Source organism: Brassica oleracea, chromosome C4, assembly GCF_000695525.1.
Source record: "Brassica oleracea var. oleracea cultivar TO1000 chromosome C4, BOL, whole genome shotgun sequence".
Taxonomy (NCBI): Eukaryota; Viridiplantae; Streptophyta; class Magnoliopsida; order Brassicales; family Brassicaceae; genus Brassica; species Brassica oleracea.
In genome coordinates, this window is record NC_027751.1 from 53,284,750 (window position 1) to 53,301,644 (window position 16,895).

Here is a 16,895-nt window from a genome sequence, read left to right on the forward strand (position 1 = left end):
GTTGGAGCACAAGGAGGAAGGAAGTCTTATTGTTGTTGTTGTTTAATCTAGTTTTTTGTTCAAGGTGGAAAAAAGCTGTGAGCTTATATTGTAATTTAAGTTAAATGAAAATCATAGATGACAAAAAAAAAAACAACTTTTTCTTTCAATATACTTATATATATACACTAATACACATATATAAATAAATAAGTACCCTATTTATGTATATATTCTGTCGAAACAAAGAAAAGTATCCTACATATTAACTTTAATTGATGATATTGTTCATACTTCATACGGTACCTTGACAAATAAGAAAATGAGTTTTAACGGCTCAGCGCCGTCATATGTTGGCGCGTGAGTCTTAACTCTCCAACCCCATGGGATCGATGCTACTTCGAGTGATGTCACATTTTGTGGAACCCATGTTCGGTATCTTTGCAGTAAAAATCTAAAACTGAAGTCAGTACTGTACTGGACACGGGAAGCTAGGTAATAACTAGTTTTACCGAATAAGAAAATGGTTTAATTGCCTAGATTTGGTTTTAAAAACCTAGGTTTATCTCAACCAATATAAATAATTCTACAATTCAATTTGACCTGTAACCGATACAAAATGATTGTGTGTGCTGTATATTGTGACCGTCAGATTTGAGTATTTTAATATCTGACGAGTTCTTGATTAATCAGTCTTGATTCAGGACTACATAACCTTTCTTTTGCTAAAAAATGTTACAAAAGGACTATAAAACTTATAACGGCTTGACACTTTCCAACTCTCAATACGTTTTTCAACCATGGACGTGGGAACGATCAATGAGTTCTCCAATAGGGGTTGTCCACAGCTGCGCGCTTCATCATTTTTCTAATTTAACAAGACAAACTTGTCATTTAACTAACGTGATTTGGAAAAGTTAAAAGTAAACTCAACTGTAAACAGGTAATATCAAGATATCGTGTCCTTTTGTACTTGGTACTACTTATCCACGAGTCAAACTTATATTAATTTACTAACCTCCCTATATTTGCTAGATGACGCTTTGACAGCTATACGATTTAGTACAGAGTAAAATTACTAGTTTTATATTATACATTTATATATAAATATTTACCACCATACGTTTCTAAATTTTATCACAAAATTTCTTCTGTGAAATGACTCAGATATTAGTTGACCTTTGATAACTAATAATCCTGTTAGCCACATGATTGTTGCTATCAGTTTATAATTCATCTGCCGCTAAAACGTGGTGTTTAAAACTAGAATATTCTTATATCTATATAAAGATTCCACAGGAAATATTTATGTGTTAGATCGTACATTACAACATATATTTGTTAACAAGCAATCAAACGGAATTGAACATTAAAAAAAGTTCGTGACAATTCATAATGGCTAATTTTAATAGCGTATATGAATTTTATGTGGATCTTTGTCGTTCGCTATGATGCGGTCTTGGGTACCCAAGTGACGACAGCGTTTTGTTTTCAGCCGTTGATTTTGTTTACAGATTCGACTTATCATCACAATCATTCGCTTTCTGGTTACGTCACGTGTGTGAGGTTCGAGGGAGGAATTGCGTGATCGTGTCAAGTTTGTGAGCGTGGTATAATTGACATATGCACACTTGCAGGCCTCAGTGGAAAAATGGTTGAGAAATGACCATAGGACCGACCGCCTAACCTAATCAAGCTTAAAGAAGATAAACCAAATGGCACAATGGTTATTTAAGGTCCTACATGATTCGGTGAGCACACAAAATATCATATTCTCATATACATCGTTTGCTAAGTGCTTGTCGACAACGATCAGAGATCTCTCGTGTGTTTCTGATTAGAACTGCCTGGCCGTTGATCTAACATCCACTAATGCTTTATCTTGTTCTGTCATGGTTAGTTATGTATATGTTTTGTTTTGTTTCGTTTTTGGTCTAAAACCAGCGAGGATCAGTCCAAAGATGAGACTTGGTCATTAAATAGTCTGACAAGGATTGCAACTTCCCCCCAACTTAGAGCTATTTATTCACAATTTGGTCATCATAATAAACATTTAGATGATACATGTAAAAGAAGTATAGCAACAAAAAAAAAAAGTAAAGCAACATATTACAACATTTGACTATGTTTCATAATAAAATTGTAGAGCTACTTCTACACAGTTAGGTCATCATAACAAAAATTTAAATACATGTAATTATAGAAGTATAACAGCAGATTATTTCCAGTTATATGCAAATTTTTAAATATAAATTGTAATAAATGCATGTGTATTGAACTGAAATGGTAGAAAATGTTTGCGTAATTGTTAGGCATGGGCATTCGGAGTCCCAATCGGGTTTCGGTTTAGTCCAATCGGGTTTCGGTTTTTCGGGTTTATCAAAATCAGCTTCATTCGGGTTATATAAAAATTCGGTTCGGACCGGTTCGGGTTCTATCGGGTTCGGGTCGGGGTTAGTAAATCTTGAAAGAACTGGTACAACCCAATGTACTTTCGGATTCGGGTCCCAATCGGTTCTTCAATTTAAATGCACATGATTTATATCTATTTTGTAACTAAAAAATAAGTAAACTCGGTTCTTCAGTTTTAAAATACTTGATTTGTACCTATTCTGTAACCAAAACATAAATAAAATCAGTTCAAAAAAAAAAAACATCAAATGTGATCATTCAAAATCAAGTGAAATGTAAACATAGTTATTGATCGAAAGAAAACCAAATAAATAAAAACATAAAACGAAAACCAAGTTGTCATGAAATGAAAAACATTATTCAATGGAAACAAAACCAAAATTTAAAAACTTCAACCTTCAACCGCCACCTTCAACCATCAATCTTCATATAATAGATAATTATTTTAGATGTTCAATATATTTGGAATACATATTAGGAATTGAGATCATGTTTGGTACAAGTTCTTTTGAGAATTTTGAATGTTTCGGGTTCTATCGGATATCCATTTAGGTTCGGATAATACCCATAACCCGAAATACCATAAAACAAGATTTATTCGGTATTTATGTCAGATTCGGATCGGTTCAGATTCAACTTTATCGGATCGGGTTCGGTTTATTTGCCCAGCCCTAGTAATTGTTTTCAAACGTTCTGCTAATATCCACAAACACAACATTTATGGGTATTGACCGGATATTCAACAAAACATGAAAACATTAGTGGGGTTTGTCATCAATACATTCCGCTTCTAGACTGGGCAAACTAAAATGTCGTTAACGAGCTTAACTTCAAATAATTAATGACCATACATTACAATACTCCTACCGTTTTTAAATATAAGACATTTTATAATTGTGCATACAAATTAAAAAAATCATTAATTTCTTACATTTTCTAAACAAAAACATCATTAATTATTTACCTAACCACAAATCAACAAATAATAAAATAGAAGGTATATTATCATTAGTCATATAACATTAACTGTTAATAAATTTTACATAGAAAACCGAAAACGTCATATAATTCGGAACATAAAATTTTTTCTAAAACGACTTATATTAAAAAACGGAGGGAGTAATATTTACTCCACTCCGTTCCTAGAAAATCCTTGTTATAGTTTTTTCACACTTATTAAGAAAACATATAAATTGTATTTTCCAATACATTATTTTTCTTAATTAACTATTCCCAATAACTTTTAACCAATGAAATTTTATTAAACACAATTATATTTTTTTGAAAAGTACAATTTTTCATTAATTAATGTATTGAAAATGTAAAAAATGTATTTTTTTGAAACAAATTTTTTTAATACATAAATTTTTTAGGAACGAAAGGAGTATAATTCGTGTTTTGAAATACGGTTTAAACGTATTTATGCTTACAAAATCTGATTTATATTATTTTTGTGGTGTCAAGTGACCCCACTATTCTTAACGTGGATCCGTCCCTGAGTCAAACGCATATAAGATTTAGGCAGACATTATAACTTATATGACATATAAATTAATTTTTAAGCTTTAATATTCAATAACCAAAGTATTAGTATTATTATTATTCTATTACTATTTTATATTAACTGTTACTAATTTTATGTATGCATATGATTATAGCTATTAGATTAGTTATTTGAAAATAATTTTGAATTTATAAATTTATCATATTTACATATTCAAACATGTTTTTATAATTTAAATTATATATATATATATATATATTAAATTATATTTTATGCTCATTTTCTAAATTACTGTATATATTAATTTTTTATCTATATTTTATATATTTACCTATCTACCGTTTTATTTATCTGTGTATACAGCTAGACGCTAAATATAATGTGTATATACCGCGTGACGAATGCATAGCCGGGTTTTTAAACACTAGGTATTTAAAAACACTTATACTATATACCAGACACATATTCTATAGCCAAAAGGTATCTCTGTACACTTATAGTACTTGATATATCCAACAGTGCCAACTATAGTCAAGCAATGATGAAATTTAAACATTAATGGTCGATTTTCAAAAAGTCATTCTTATCAAGTAGAACCCTATCCTCTCTTTTTTTTTTGACATCTAGAGCCCTCTCCTTTAATATAATCACAAATATCATTTTGGACATACTTCACTCAAGCCTTTTTTGTTAGGATTTCACACAAGTTTTTTTTTTTTTTTGAGCAAATTCACACAAGTTAAAGATACAAATTATATGTTCTATTGTACTGATACAAAATAGTAGACGTGTTTAACTTATACTCCATTATATTTTACATTTTATATGTATTTAAATGTTTTAATAGTATTAAAGATGACAACAAAACTATTTTGAAAATTTTGGTTTGAAATAATATAAATATTTGCAAATTCTTCCTTCAATTTTCATTATTTTTTCTTTCTTTCTTTCCCGAGAGAATGTTATGGAAATCTACACTAAACTATGTCCGGATATGTATAGAGGTCACATTATAACTTTGTCGACACTACCACGATATACTTTTTATTTTGTCAGCAAAATATAATGATATACTTTGGCTTACTAATATTATATTGAAATTATAATAATTATAACCACCTATTAATGTACAACTATTCTATTTTTCAAAAGTAACGATCTCGAACAAAAAAATTTAAGTTATGATGATCGCTTAAAAAAAACTTAACAATGCATATGCTATAGTTTCATGTTCACCAAAATAATTTATATACTTTCTTCAAAGATTTCATGTTCTCTTCCCTTTTATATTTTAAAGATATCTATCGCCAATGGGCAACCTCTCGGTACAATTGCTTAGGGTTTGACTTTTTCCATTTCTCTATGCTCCCAGTATTCGAAATATACTAAATTAAAGTTAAGATCTATCAAGGGGAAAAAGAGGGTAAGCAAGATACGGTGCAGCCTGTTTTTCTTTCATGGAAATTCAAGTATACAATTTTAAAAATAAAAACCATTTTAGGAGAATCTAGCAACTTGGTTCAACTTTGTCACACTTTAGATCTCTATGCTAGTGCCACCCACTAAATAATACTCCATCCGTTCCATAATATAAGTAGTTTTGGTTAAAAACGCGAAGATTAAGAAAATTATTATGTTTTTAAAAGTATTTTATAATAAATAGGTTAGATATAATTTAACCAATAAAAAATAAGTCTATTTAATTTGATTGGTCACACTGTATTCAATAAATTTAAAAGTTACATAGAACTACGAAAACTACTTACATTTTGAAACAAAAACATTTCTCTAAAACTATCTACAATATGAAACGGAGGGAGTATCTATAATAATAAAGCAGTGTTTTCACTCTCACCTTAGCCCTCTACATCTTCAAGGAGAATGGAGCTTTTAGTGACACGTGATTTCTCCTAATTTTATACCTTGCTTTTTTGTTACTGAAAAAAGCCGTATCAACCAATCGTTGAATCTCGTCGATTGACATTTTTTCTTCAACTTTAAACGTAATGTCTATTTACTTTACTTTCTATGCCATCTTCATTCGCTTTTACTGACAGAACTGAACAGTCAATCTCACTCTTCAGTTCCACTCACAAATTAACTGAGTAACTAAGATTACTCAGACAATTGTAGAAAAATGATTTGTTGCTCGACTCCTAGATCAAAATTGATAATCCTCACCATTAATCAACAAGTCAATCAGATCTAGGCTACGGTGGGTTTATGGTTCCAATCAGTTCTAGGCTACGGCAAGTTTAAGGTTTTAGCAGGTCGGAGGAAGATCTAGAAATGGTATGGTGGGTGCTCTCTATGATTGTAGATATATCTGTTTGATTCTTCTTTCATCAGCCTATATTTGGATAATTATGATTTTGTTTGTTTCTTTGAGTTATATCAGTACTCTTACCATTATCTCTCAGGTATATCAGTTTGAGGATGGAAACGATACGGGTATGGAGTGGAAACCTCCGAACAAAGAATAAAAAGAAATTCACTGGACGAAGAATCAAGCTTCATTATCTATTTCATGTTTAAGGCGTCTCTGTTTTTAATCAAAGAATCTTATTTTTTGAATGTAGTTCAGGCTTGATTCTTCTTTAATCAGCCTATATCTGGAGTTAAAATGTTCATTCAGCTCAAGGACACATGTTTTATTTATGTTGATGTTTGATGATTGTATGTGTGTATTCAAATTCTGGGTTTTTTTGTAAAGCAAATTTGCCATCTCCACCTGAAGCTGGAGAATACATTGTTGATTGTTGTACGGAAGTCCTGCACTTGGCTTGAAAATATGCAATGTTGGATATTCTACGGTATTGATCCAATTTTCTGTCTAAGGTGACATGTGTTTGCATATGCATATTTCTTTACCAGTCATCTACTCTTCATTCATGGGACTAGATACTCAGTTAGATTTAACCACTTGGAAGTAGCTGAAGTTGCAGCCTGAGGTCTGGCGAACCTTATTCAGTAACGAGCTTTTTGCTACGATCAGAAGAAGGTCATGTTTCCTGCTGGCTTTAGTTTATAGGGGTTAGTTTTTGTAACTCGCTAGCTTTGATTAAACCATGTATATTATCTCTGTTTATTTTCAATAACTCTTTTAGAGGAGAAAAAGACTGTTGGAGTTTAAAGTGTGATTCACCATTCCTTTAAGAACAACAATTTCACATGAAGAAACAGAGATTTGAAGAAGAGGAAGCAGAAGCAAGTGTGTTGGCAACTCGAATCCCAGATGATAAAGAATGTCTGATTGGTTTTATAATTGGTGAACTTAGATCAACTGATTTTGTTTTCATTTTTCTTACATTTATGTGATCAAAAGATTTAAAGCCATAAATAATCCTAAAATTTTATAACATTGTGACTGTACAAACTTTTGTAAAGGACGTATACAATTGACTCATTGAAAAAATCTTTGGTTTCAAATAAGCTTTTTTCTGCTATGAACTTTAAGATATTCTTTTGAAATTTTGGGTGCCTCATTTTTATCAACTGTTGGTACGACGTCGTTTCATTGCTACAGATCCTCTGGGCTTTTTTTAAAACCAAATTCTATTTATAGATGGGCTTCTATGTATCGAGCCTACATGTCTGACTTTTCACAAACTTTAATATCTTGATTTCAGGTACCTGTGATTCAGTTTTATTACAAAAAATTGGATTATGTCCTTAAACATGTATGAGTTAAGAAGCTGATGTTAATTGGCTTTCATGATTCTTCTCGTGTTCCTAATACCAAAGTTGTCACTAGAACCAACTTCATCTTGTGTTGATCTTATACATAATGATGCACAAACTATATATAACATAGATGATTCTCTGCCTTTGATTCTTTTATTCATCCAAATCAAGTCTTATACTAACTACTTAGCTACAAAGCATGAGGAGTACTTATTACTTATAACAGAATAATAAAGACCAACTGAGAAAATACCTACTCTTTTTAACACAATTTATACAGACAAAACCATGAGATTTGAGCTCAAAATCCTGCCAAAATTCTCGCCATCGACGAGTCATTTGCTGGACCAAACACCTCTATATCACGTGATGCAGACTTATAGCTTTTGATATCCAATATAAAAACTAAAGATACGTAGTTTTCTCTTCATCTTATATGTTTATTTAGAGCTTATATAGTTGATGACCAAAAATGCCACCATGGGTAATTGCTGCTAGATTGGTCCAAGATATTAGTATTTGTTTTGAAACCTCTCCAGCCAACAGATGATGTCAAGCAACTATCAGCTGGTTCCACAATGTTCATCAAATGATCTGCTTCTTCTTCAAACCCACCAAAATACTCTCTCTTGATGTGGCTATTGTACCCATAATCATCATGATGACCCTTCTCATACACCTCCATATCTGGCCTAACCTCCTCCGGTTCGGGCTTCGTGTTCTCTTCCTTTTCTGATTCATGATCCGTGATGCTTAGAGCTACCACCGTTTGATCACCACAACACTCTCTTCCCTCGACTCTTTTTTTCTGCATAGCCTCGTTTAGTCTATCCAACTGCATAAAAGTTACAACAACAGCTTATCAATAACATAACCATTAAAACAGAGCTTTATACTAGCTCCTAACCACGGTATGTATATAACCATTAATCATGTTAAGAACTTGAGATAATATTACCTCAGAGACTAAACCTTGATTTTCTTTCTTGAGTGACTCGAACTGAGAAGCCAAGTCCTTGTAGTTTTGTGTGAGAATGTTGAACTCTGTCTCTAGCTGCTTAGATTTCCAACGAGCTCTCTTGTTCTGAAACCATATAGCCACTTGCCTAGGCTGCAAGCTAAGCTCTCTCGCTAACTGAACCTTCTTCCTTGGCTCCAGCCTCGTCTCAGACTCGAACATCATCTCCAGTGATTTGATCTGCTCGTCGCTAAACCTTCTCTGATTTTTCTCGTTGTGACTGCTCTTCTTTATCTTCTTCATGGTCATGAAAGGATCTGCTGACATCATCCCTAAGATGATTTATGATTTTTGTTGTATCTTTTTTTTTGGAATCTCTGTTTTTGTGTTGCTGGTTCTCTCTCTCTCTCTCTCTCTCTCTCTCTCTCTTTCTATACATATATATATATGCGTAGAAGCTGAGATTTTTATGTTAAAATTTGATGATATTATTAGTTTTTCGAATTTCGATTTAGGGGTCATTTGTATATAATAAGATCTAAACTTTAAGTTACTTTTGTAAGTTTTATATTCTTTTTTAGCTAAACGATTTGTGTGTCGACAGGTATCAATAGGGGCGGATTTTGGCTGCTTATAGAGTCGTCGTTGTCACTGGTTAAGTCGAGTTTCATTTCAACGCAAACTTATCATCTAACTCCGATCAAGAATTTCTACCTTTTTATTTTCTTATATCTTTCGATAACTCTTATTTTATGAAGCTTTCTTATAATATTACTTCTAAATTTGTTTTTCCAAAATTATCTTCTTGGGTGATAGAATTTGCAACGCCTCTTTTTCTTCTTAGGAAAATAACTGGTTTTACGTTTATAACGCCTCTTTGTATAGTGAAGCAAAATTTTCTTTAAAAAAGCGATCGAGGTTGCCCATTACCGCACACGTAAAAACTCCCGTGCAAGTCAGTTGTGGTGAAGTTTTTCTTGGGAAAATCATTTGTGAAGTTTTTCACCAAATGGAGTGATATGTGTTTTAACAAAAAAGCGTTTTAATAATTCTTCAGGAATCAAGATTTCAAAATATTTGTTGTTATGTTTTACCTTTTCTCCAAAAATAAAAAAGAAATTATGCTCGTCATACAGAAATTAATAGAAGACCAGACTTTTATGTTTATTTCAAACAGGAAACAAGATCATAGACTTTGTTTCTTCACGGTAACGACAACGATAATAATTTAACAATTATTAGTACTAGTAATGTGAAAACCAGCTTTTATTCTTGCTTTTGTGATTAGTTTACGGTTTACGTACCCCTTGCTTGTCGGAGATTATTTTGCCTGATTAATACAAACAACCAATTAAATTGGGCCATCTAGGCGTGACATTTACAAACCCTAGTTTTATTTAATACATAAATCTGATCCTTGGAAGAAAGGAAAAATATTTGACATAGTAAAAATAAAATAAAGAATTAATGTCATTTCAATTGAAATTTCTCTCTATATCTAAGAAAACATGTAAATTATATTGAAAATTTTGAGAAGTTGCGATCAAAACCATCAGGTTCGGCCACTGAAAACTAGCCAACTAGTTGTAATCAGAAAATGAGAGATCTTTGCTTTGGGACATCAAAGTTGACAGAGAGATGACGTGCTGTTGATTTATGGTGGTGCCTGACTATTTTTGTCCCGCAAAAGGACAGACGTGTCGCGGTTAACTTAAATATCGCATGTCTATTTTCTTATAAGAGCCGTAGCCGTAGGAGAAGACAAATGCTTCAAAAAGAAAATTCAGTGTATTTAATTTCGGAAAAGACGGTTCATTGTCTTGTTTATATCTGCAAGCTCCTCGACTTGCCGCGTGTAATTTTACTTCTGCTTATATGTTTACAATCAATCAAGATTTCTAGGGTTAGATTATCATTTATCAGTATTGGTGTCACGTTTGCTAAGTGTTTTGTTTTTATTTGAACGCAAGATATACCCTTTGTTTCTTTAGCAACAAAGAAAAAGAAAATCTACCCTATGTATGCATGCAACGAGTGAAAATAGCTTGTTTCCCAATGGAATAAACGTTTTGTACCGCTAAAGTTTTGCTCAACAACGAAAGTCACGGTAAAGTAATGGTTCTGTGAAACAACTATAATCAATAAAAAAAACTATGGTCCATCGATTACTATATTTTTGACATACATCCTACCTACTATCCTAGTAGTCTTTGCAAGACTTTTAACCTATCTTAGTTTATAGAAAGATTATAATATTACCTCCACATAAACTATGTTTAACAGTTAACGTCATTTAATCTTTTTTTTTTTTTGAACTTAACGTCATTTAATCTTTCCAGCATTTTCCCGTTTCCCACAACTGTTTACAGGTTATACGTCTCTGATTCTTGAAGTCTATCTTACAATTAAGATCTAAATGTTTTCGGAAAACCTTGCATAATTATGGAATTGTATTTCTTAGTGTGATGTACAGTTTATCATTAATTAAACATGTCATCTTGAGTAACTACTACAAACTAAACATTAACACATATTTATTTTAAATATTTTTTGTTGAACATTAAAGGACGTTAATGTTAATCTCTTACTCATGTCTTTGTTATAAATTACGATCGAGGATATTTAGTGTCGTTATATACTTTTCATGAATTTGATTGTACATTTTTTTAATTTGTCATTTATGTCTCTAGCTACTAATAGCAAGCAAACGAATATTTTTGAAAAAATAATTCTGGAATGAACAGTAAAATTAAATCATGTATTTCCCCCAATGGACAATAATATTATAAAACAACATTCGACCTTTTCCCTGCAAGATTAACAAATTTTATTGCGAGAAACTACTATTTAACTCGATTATGTAACCTGAATATTTGATGGTGTCGATACTGATACATGTGCCAACGTGGTGCCAATGAGGAAGAGACATTTCGCACCGTCTTTAAAAAAAAGCATATCTTTTCCTGATAATATTTTATAGAATAAATGGATGAAAATAAATATCTAATTGCTTTGGCCAAACTGATCACCTGTTTTATGATGTTATCATCATTCGTTGGCGCATATCCAAAAGTGCTTTATAATTTCCTCTATAACTCCAATAGAATGACTCTATTATACGGTTAATTTTGCTCCAACTGTTAACTCTATAATATAGTAGAATATAGAAGAATATTGTTTTTCTACCCTAAATATAGAATAAAAAACAACATTACTCTATATTTTACTTTATATATTTCACTCTATTATAGAGTTAACCATTGGAGCAAAACCAACTTTATAATAGAATTACTCTATTTTAGTGAAAATTATAAAAGAAATTATAGAGCACCACTGGAGATGGTCTCAAAAATGAAATAATTATCGGACAATTTAAGCGGCCAACAATCGTACGTACTCTACTTCTTCAATCACTACTACTTACTAATATTAAGAGCATATTTATTGCATGTCTCTTAAGTTGGGTTTTCTTAACGTAATATAAGATACAGTCTCTTAGCTTTTAACTAAAAAAGACGTCTCTTAAATCTCTTATTTAAGAGACGTCTCTTAGTTTTTTTAGTTAAAAGTTAAGAGACTGTAACTTATATTACGCAAAGAGACTCGACCTAAGAGACCTACAATAAACATGCTCTAAGTGATGTTGGAAAATAAAACGGCTCTGACTTTAAAAGCATCTCCAATGGTATACAAAATTTTTTTCTATATTTCATTCTAAAATAAAGTAATTCAACTTTAGAATAGAATTACTCTATTTAAAAGCGAAATATAGAAGAAGAAAAATTGTGTACCATTAGAGATCCTTTAACTAAAGAAGCAAATCTGTTTTCAAAGTTACTTTTTACAATAAATATAGGTTTAATATGTTAGATATTAGTATATTACTCTCTCTGTTTCATTATAAGTGTGGTTTTAAGTTTCGACACATAGATTAAGGAAACAATTAATTTTGTATATTTTCTCTAAAAAAACACTATTACCTATACATCTAACCATATTTCAACCAATAAAAAAATAAATTTTGCATAAACTTAATAAATTTTGCATTGAAAATTGAAAATGACATTTATTTTTTAACGAAAAAAATTCTCTAAAACGACACTTAATATGAAACGGAAGGAGTATTACAGGTTAAAAAAAAATTTAGGAAGATAACAATATAAAGGAGCAATAGTTAATGAAGCTAATGAGTGATAGGACGTGAACGAATTTATACGTATTGAAATTTTCTTTTTCTTGTTTGGTTCCCTTTCTTCGTGGAAAGACAAGTACATTCATTCTATCTGTAAGATTTAATTAATTTCTTAATTTGCCATAACTATCTAAAGTAGTAAGTATATTATCTATAGAAACTGTTAATTACTTAATTGTATTAGTCATGGAAGCTAACCAAAGATTAGATTAGGTGTGACGTGTGAGATGGTTTCTAGTGCAGACTTTCTCGGATCAAAGACCTTCACCTGCTTTAGCAGATGGTTTTTAGTCATGTTAATTTGTTCTCTTGCATTAGTTCAATCTATTTCCACCACCGAAACCAAATTTTGAATATTAGAGCATGTTTATTAGTAAAATCCATTTAGGGGGTCTTAGTGATTTTTTAAGTATTAAAATGAAGTTAAGAGTTTTGGTTAAGAGACTCTTAATTTTAATGGTTTATTGATAGTGTCTTTACTTGGGGTTCTTAGAAAAAAAATTATTAAACATAAATTTTTTGAAGATAATTAAAAAAAAAAAAAAAAGTTAAACATTACATTTTAAACATAGATTTCAAAATAAATGAACAATCATTAGAAATGCTTTCAAACTAGAGTAAAGTCGTTAACTACAAGAGTAAAGATAGGGTGTTATCCACACAAGATCACACTTTCAATTCAAACTTCAAAACAATTTGAAGATATTTATTAATTTTCAAAAAACTATTCGATTAAATATTCAATCCAAACCAACACCAAAACTCACGAAGTATTTTGATTGAGAATCATACCTCCATTTTTTCATCTCCATCTCGGCCTTTCACTTCTCATGATTCTCCCAAGCCTGCAAGGTAAAACAACAACAAAGAGTTATCAACAAATAATTTTTTTTTGAATACCAAGAGGTTCGGAACCGAAGTAATGTCTTAGACCAGAAATCACAACATATAATATTAGTTTCGTCACAGCATGTCACTTGAACCGGAAAGTCTGATACAATGACTATGGAAACTCAGTTGAGATAAAAACCTCTTGATGGAGTTCTGAACATTACACAACAGAGGTACTAAAACCTATTATATTCAGCATTTATAATTGTCAAAGGATCCCAACTAGTACTCTCTATGTGTCCTACAATCCTTCTGAGTTTTCTGAGAGTTTTAAAAGAACCCATTGCAGCTACTGTATTTCCCTGTTAGATGCAGATAAATCCCAAGCAAAATATCACAATAAAGAAAGAAAATAAAACGTATTAAAAAAGTGAGACACTTGCAAAAGAGACGCACACTATTACCAGAACTAAAATCTAAACTTGGTAAGCTAAAGGGAAAGACATGAGTCAAGAATCCAAAAAATCAAGAAACTTGGAAATGGCAATGGTCTTAACAATGCTTGAAGGTGATGTTAGAAAGACTTTTCAACAAATAAAAAAATCAAGAAACTTGGAAATGGCAATGGTCTCATCTGCCATAGCTTGGCTTCAAGGCCTTCAACAGAAGCAACTCCCTTCCTTATCTATTCAGCTAATGTCACCACATGACCGTACATTGAGTAGCCCAAATTCGATTTGAAGCCCAAATCATAAATCAAAACTATCATCCCCCATCCATGAATAATTATTACAGAACATCAAAAGCTATGATTAAAAATAAACACAATATAAGTATTCTTCTTCGATCAACATTGAGAAAAATCAAAATCAAGTCGCTACAGTTGAATGAGAAAGAAAGATAGAAATAGGAGTTTTAGTTACACGATATACATTTTGGTCGCCATCGATGTCTGAATCTTAAACACAATTTTTTTTTATCTAACCTAGAGATGCTCTTATGTTACAGTCAAACAAGAGAGAGTCCGAAGATGATGAGCAGTCCGATTGAGAAGACGCTTGAGTTCAGCAGCAGTCGAGAAACCGATTTCATTCTTCGTCGTCGAGGAGGAGAACAGCCGTCGATTTCATTCGAGGAGGAGAGCAGGCGTCGATTTGATTCGTCGTAGAGGAGGAGAGGAACCGATTTTGCTTCACTTCGTCGACGAGTAGAGCTCCCTTCGTTTTCTCCTCCCAAAAGCTACAAAGACGACGCGTGGCATTCAAGAAACGTATCTTCAATCGTCTAAATAAGCTACATCGCTTAGATTAATTGTCTTTTTTCATTTTTTTAATACCTCATTAAACTTAAGAGATCTAGTAACATACGCCGATAAACATGCTCTCAGTTCGACCCCGAAATAACGCTTCTCTTACTCTAGTCTCTAGTATTACGTCTTTCTTGTAATCTTTTTATCTTTTAAAAATATATAAACGGCGCATAAAAATAAGCGAAGAAAAAGAGAGTATTACGTCTTTCTTGTTTAGTTGACAAATAAATGTCTTTCTTGTTTTAGAAAGTCCATCATAGATGCTAGAGGCCCATTATCTCTTGGCAATTTAAATTCTGTTGGGGTCCTCTTAAGTGAACTTAGAAGCCCACGATACCTACAACTGGCATATAGATAGATATATTATGGATGTCATAATCACATTTCATAATCAAACCAAAATGAAGCCATAAGATATGTAGTCGTTATGTAGATTGTTCTGGACTAAAATAATATCCACTATAAAGTTAGTACTAATCATCGATAAATGACTTCCACACTTATGATATAATGCGAGTATTGACTATGATCATGTAAATTTTTGCTATTCCTTTTTTTGGTCTAAATGTTAAATAAATTTTTGCTATTAACAAGAAGATTTTTCACTTTTTATTTATAATTATTTCCGGCCAGAAGTATAAATGTATAATACGCAAAATCGTGACATATTGTAATTTTTTTGTTTTATGAGTTTGGATATGGCACTTATTAAATGTATATTTTCTGGTATAAGGTTAGCTCTAATGAGGCACCAAAACACTAAAATTGGCGTAATCCTACATGCATGCTGGTCGGCATTGTATTTGTACGTACACACGTAAAAACAAACGTATATTCTCACACATATATGAGATATGTGTATGTGTGGAGATGAAGATTGATGGAAAAATATCGAAGAAATGGTTAAAAGAACAGTGAATAAAAGTTTTGACAAGTAAGGGTCTCATTAGTAGTTTTGAATTAAAGGAAATATCATTTTTACAGATGCGGTTATTCGTCATTGCATTTTCTACACACACGCATAAGTAATTTGTTTTTAAAATTATCAAATTTTAAGAGATTTCAGCAATTTGAAAAATGGTTGCAAGTAGAATTTCAGCAGTGGCATAGAAAGGTGTTGTTCTCGTGATTGACCGGTCAAATAAGTTTATTTCTTACGTGGAAATTAAAATTCATCCGTCCAAATTAATAAAAAAAATAAACATAGCTATTGGTATAGAATAGATGAATGAAGTAAAATATGTAAATAACCGATCAAAGATGTAACAATTAGTTAGGGAAAAAAAAGATGTAGCAATTAGAATCCCTCAGTCAAAAAAAAATGTAACAATTAATTACATTTGTTGCATAAAGGAATGTAAGAATGGCCAACGTGGGTTCGGATATGCAGTTTGACATGACGTCGTTTCTCTCTCACACTCGGATACAACACAAAACACAACTCTCAAAGACAAAAACGTTGAAATGTGTAGCCGGAATCGTCTTCTCCATTTGTCATTATCATCCACAGTTTCTACCTATTTCTCATAGTCGACGTGGAGAAATTCATTACATTTTCTTGGACACTAGCAAAGGTAAACAAAATGTTGCAGCACTTGTCGCGGGCACTCTCTTGCTTTTAGCTCTTCAATGGGAAAAAAGAGAGAAAGAATGAAAGAAATAATTTTTTCCTTTAATTTTAGGAATGTGATGAATGATGTACCATTTATATTTACAAATATAAATGAGAAAATGACATATCAAAATGTCAATGCACCAAAATTTTCCGAATACTACTAAAGATTCTTTGTTTTTTTAAATCTAATTAGGATCTAAGTACTTTATATTACAGCGGGCTTAATTGATTTGCTTGAGTTAGAATGTCGATTGTATTTGTTTGGACTCTTGTTAGCAAAATGACAATTATTAAAGCAATAAAAAACACACAAAGAAAAAGTAGGTTTGAACTAGTTGACTAAATGACATAACTTTATTTCAAAAGCGAGTCACAAAAAGTGACTTCCCCCCCCCCCCCCCCCCCCCCCCC

At 31.7% G+C, this 16,895-nt stretch overlaps 1 protein-coding gene across 1 annotated transcript; it reads right to left on the minus strand.

Moving 5' to 3' along the window:
• Positions 1-7,699: 7,699 nt before the first annotated feature.
• Positions 7,700-8,953, minus strand: LOC106339607 (homeobox-leucine zipper protein ATHB-7-like). The gene is made up of 2 exons (XM_013778452.1): positions 8,538-8,953; positions 7,700-8,414 (listed from the first exon to the last, which is right to left on the minus strand). Exons 1-2 carry the CDS (start codon positions 8,865-8,867, stop codon positions 8,031-8,033), a joined length of 714 nt encoding a protein of 237 aa, XP_013633906.1. The 5' UTR covers positions 8,868-8,953; the 3' UTR covers positions 7,700-8,030.
• Positions 8,954-16,895: the final 7,942 nt, after the last annotated feature.